At 43.5% G+C, this 4,904-nt stretch overlaps 1 protein-coding gene across 1 annotated transcript in view; it reads left to right on the top strand.

Annotated features, from left to right (window-relative positions):
* Positions 1-4,607, top strand: part of SLC45A1 (solute carrier family 45 member 1) — a 40,340-nt gene extending 35,733 nt beyond the window's left edge. The window contains exon 9 of the mRNA XM_069078349.1: positions 3,218-4,607. Within this exon, the coding sequence (XP_068934450.1) occupies positions 3,218-3,484 (267 nt within the window). The 3' untranslated portion in view covers positions 3,485-4,607. The remainder of the gene's footprint in view (positions 1-3,217) is intronic.
* The last annotated feature ends 297 nt before the right edge of the window (positions 4,608-4,904 follow it).

Here is a 4,904-nt window from a genome sequence, read left to right as displayed (position 1 = left end):
CCCTCCTTCCTAATCTTTCCTTCCTAATCCTTTCCTCCTTCCTTCCTACCCCTTTCCTCTTTCCTTCCTACCCTCCCTCCTTCCTTCCTTCTTCTCTCCTTCCCTTCCTCCTTTCTGCCTTCTCCTCTAGATTGTTACCTATCCATACTTACCTGTATGTAGGTGCCTGAAGCATCCTTTTCTGTGGAGCAATTGGGTGTTGCCAACTGCATCAGTCTGGCCTGGGGCTCTGAATCTCTTGCTTAGGGAAGCCCTGGCTTGGCAGTGAGCAGACGGGTCACCTATATATACTTGGAAGCAGAGTTCAGCACCAGGCAGGCAGGTGCCATTCCAATATGCCACTTTACTTATATTAAAACGAAGGCCCTTCCAAGTGTTCAAGTATGGCATTCGTCCATACTATGGAGAAAGAAACCAAGATCCCCCCCTGGGCATACCTGAATATGTTGTACATGCCACCCTGCTGCTCAAGCTTCAGCACAATGAGAAAAGGTTCCTCTTTTTGCTATGAGATTCACTCTTGGCAGTCCTGGGTATAGAGTGGGCAAGTAACGTTGACTCTAGAGACAAGCCCAATTGTGTCAACTCAGCTGAAGGAGGCTTTCTTTTTTGACCAGGCTCTGTGTAAGGCTGCTAGACTATGTAAGTGAACCCATTCTAATTACCCTACTCTTTTGGCTTGATTTCTTCAGTGAGGCCACAATCCCATGTTGGCAACATCCAAGCACTTTCTTCCCGAGAGAGCCGGGTCATGCAAGGGGCGCTGACCTCCTCCTGAGCATTGCCCCTAGCCCAGGTGACACTGCAGCCCCCCCTTCTGTTAAAGGAACACGGCTGTCTTCAAGAGACTCCGCACACAGAGTAGTTGTGACTCTCTCCCTTGTAGTTTTAATTAATGTGAGTACCCAGAAGTCCTGATCACCTTTACTGTTGGAATTAGATGGATGTGCCCAACCCTTAGCTGACAAAAATGCTGTTTCTGATGGGCTATGTGGCTTGTGTGCTTTCAGGAGAGACCATCAGCTCCCTCTTTCAGAGGTCAGAACAGAATCAAGCATCAGCTTAGCTTCTTCTATTAAGAACAGTGGGTTTCCTAGGAACACGTCAGGAAGTCTTCCAGCCATCTCCCCGAGGGCAGGGGTAGCTGTTTTCCTCCCATATAATGCTACTGTATTGACCTTGGTCACAGAATGGAACAGGGCAAGGGGCATATCTCTGATAGAAGCCAGACCCAAGGACAGTCTGATTTCTAGATTGATAGTGACCCCAGTAGTAGCAGAGGCTTCTGGTCTCTGTGACCTATTCCTGATTTAAGAGGTTATTGTTATCCTGGCCCCCTGAGGCCCAGATCCAATGCTGCTTTGACACATATCCATAATTGTGCATGTGTTATATTAAAATGATGCCGAGAAAACTGGCTATTGAATGAAATAATGTAGATAAGGCCATTTGTAAATACACGTCAGCTATGAGGAAAGGTTTCTTCTCCATACACATAGCTCTTGGCTGGGACAATTTCTGGCTTCTGGGTGCAATGTTGGTACCTGATTAAGGGTAACTGGCTCCTTTAGAATGTGAATTCAGCAGCACGTGTCATATGACCACAAGGCTGCTGGTGCTTGTCATCAGGGAAGATGGAATGGAAATTTGTTTTTAGGCAGTCTCTAACTTACTGATAGGATGTGTTCTCAAGGTTCAAGGAAACAGACTGATAAATGGTGATTGGCTCCCTTGGTCATCCCACAGAAATCTGTTAAACCCAGGGGTTCGTCACAGTTCAGTATATCCCAGACCCCTTTAGCAGACTGGTGAAACCTGTGGACCCCTTACGTGCCTAAACTCTAGCAGTGGTAGCACCCTTCTGTGGGTTCTAGGTCCTGGGGCAGAGGATCAATTGGTTTAGAAAAAAGAGGATGTGTGTCTTTTTTCTAGAGGTTCTTAAAGATCTGTTGGAGTGAGGGAGACCTGTGAATTAAAAAAAAAAAACATTTTAATAACTACTTCAATATAATTGGTTTTCTTTCTAATCCAATGTATTTCACTTGATGTGTCTAAAACTAGTATTCTGAGAAGGGGTCCCTAAATTTCATCAGACTGACTGCCAACAGGGGTACAGGACACATGGAAAGGTTAGGAATTTCTGTCCCTAAGAATCTGTTTTGGAAACAGAATCAGGGATGAAAGGGGTTGAGTTTGTCTATGACATTCTCTTCAGTCCCAGTACCCCAAGCTAGCCTCTCACCATCCTTCTGACCATGGGTTCTCCCTCTCCTCAGTAATCATGCATGTGCACACACACACACATTCATACACACACTCATGTACACACCCACACACTCCCACTCTCACACACACACTCCCACACCCACTCACATACACACTCGAACACACACACACACACAACACTCTTGGCTTACCAAAATACTATAAAAAATTATCTTCTCTGTTGGAAGACTCAAGTTCCTCCATGCCATAAATGCTTAGTAGGCAGTAGGGAGAAAGCAAGCTAATTGAATTAATTCACTTTACACATGCACAAATGACTTTAATCCTTTAAAAAAGAGGGTGCTTAGATTACTCTATGCTGATTCTCACTACAGAGAATTTCTCTCACATATATACTTCAAATAGATAAGATTTCCATTTTTTTTTAATTTAGAGAAAACAAGATACCCAAATGCTCTCTCCTTTCTTTCTTTCTTTCTCTTTCTCTCTTTCTTCCTTTCTTTTTTCTTTCATTTTTTTTAATTTAGGGAAAACAAGACACCCACCCTCCTTTCTTTTTCTTTCATTCTCTCTCTGCCCCCTCTCTTCTCTCTTTTTCCCCTCTCTCTCCTCTCTCTCTTCTCATTATTTCATGAATGCCATCATGCCCTAGGCCCAGAATCTCATAGTTTGGAAGGAGACCAAGCAGCTCATGCTTCTCTGAACTTTATCTGGTTTATGGCCTGGATTCTTTGGGGGTGTTGTCATCACTCTGAAGACAAACATAGAACTCCTGGGCTATTTTCCTGCTTGAGGCTGGCAGTGAGAAATCTGAATATGTCCTATGAGGGCTTCCTGGTGGCCTTAACATCTGTGCAGATGAATTAGACACTCTTTTGTTGTGGTTTCAGAAAAGGGTTTATGGTTGAAGAGTTAGTGCAATGGACTATGCATTGGTTGGTTTGAGTCACACTTTATTTTTTAACTCACATTTTTCTTCCTTTTGAATCAGTTTTCAGGGTCAACTGTGGATGGCACCAAGCGAGGAATGGGGGTGGACATCTCCCTTCTGAGCTGCCAGTACTTCTTAGCTCAGATTCTCGTCTCCGTAATCATGGGACCATTGACCTCAGTGGTGGGCAGTGCCAATGGGGTAATGTACTTCTCCAGCCTCATGTCTTTTGTGGGCTGCTTGTACTCCTCCCTTTTTGTCATTTATGAAATTCCTCCCAGTGAGGAGTTGGAAGAGGAACACCAGCCACTTCTCCTGAACATCTAGCGCCCCGAGGACCTCTGTTTTGGGACTAACGCTTGTAACACGGGCATTTTGAAAAAGGGCTAGTTAAGAGCTGACCAATGGAATGACTGGATTGCCTTGACCAGCCTCCTCAACCTGTGTACAAGTGGAAAGATTTCCTTTTAGAATGTAAATATGTGACAAGACAATAAATAATAGCAAAAAAAAAAAAAACCAACAGAAAAACTAAGCTTCCTCTTTCTAATGGTGAGGGGTCACCCCAGTGGGGTGAGTAGGGAAATAATAATGGCTTTGTAGATCTTAAGGTGGAAGAAGCCACTAGTGTGAACTGAAAGGAGGAATATTGTGTGTTTCTCCTGTGACTTAACAGAAGAGACCTCATAGATCCCAGCATTCACCATTCAATACAAAGCTAATTCCTTCAAGATATTCTGGGAAGCATGGAGTGAACTTTCATTTTAAATAGCAAGGGTGAGTTTAGATAATTTCCCTTGAGATATCTATTTCCTGGTGAGAAAGACTTGTTTTATCCTTAAGATTCTTCTCTAATGTAACGTAGAATTAGATCATTGAACTGGAGAAGGCCACAGAGATCACAGCACTCGTTTTATAAAAGAGGAGACAGGGGGTCAGTGAAAGGAAGGGAACTTGACTAAGGCTAGAGGTACAACCGAAATGGCTCCCTGACCTGTCACAGTCCAGTTCGTTCACCTCATAACTTTGTCTTTGCTTTGTAATCTGTCATTTTTGTGAGCCACCAAAGGAACCCACAGTTAGAGGCAAGGAGAGAAATTATGGATCAGAACTTGAATTTCCTAGTCAAACAACATGACGCACATCTCTGAATCTCCCAAGCATGTAGTGGGCCAGAGGAGTCTGGGGAGAGCAGTAAAGGGCTGTTTTGGTGTTGGGGCATTTTAGTTCAAAGGCAGCTCAGCATGTCTCAGGTTAAAGAAAATTATCCAATCTTGGAGGTGAGAATAGGTGTTTTTGGTTTAACAGGAAAAGGTACCCTCTTCAAAGTTATAACCAAACCATCCAGAAGATATTACTAAAGTTGCCATTAAGAGATAGAAGGGAAAAAGAGATAGGGGGTCTTTCCCTTGGCATATTTTTAAATATCTTTAAGCTTTTTGGCCAAGTTTGGAATTTCATAATTCTGATATCCCAACTACATTGCCAAGCACAAATCTAAGCAAAGGCTAAAACCATTGCGATGGTGCCGAGCTGAAGCAATATTGGGACTAATGAACCTTATCCCTTCCAAGTGTCCTTCAGATATCAGTGATCATGGATCTGGTTATATGATAGATTAAATCAGGTGTCCTGTCTTGGACTAATGCAGGAGGTATCTCTCCCCAGAACATAGCTGCTAGGCTTGTCTCCCTGTGCCTGATCAACTGATAAGAAAATAGCACAGTGTAGGTCCTTGTTGACTGAC

The sequence above is a fragment of the Petaurus breviceps genome, unplaced genomic scaffold (assembly GCF_028583685.1).
Source record: "Petaurus breviceps papuanus isolate PSGF00001 unplaced genomic scaffold, PetGlider_PUasm1.0 91041, whole genome shotgun sequence".
NCBI classification, from domain to species: domain Eukaryota; kingdom Metazoa; phylum Chordata; class Mammalia; order Diprotodontia; family Petauridae; genus Petaurus; species Petaurus breviceps.
This window is presented reverse-complemented; position numbering and strand designations above follow the sequence as displayed.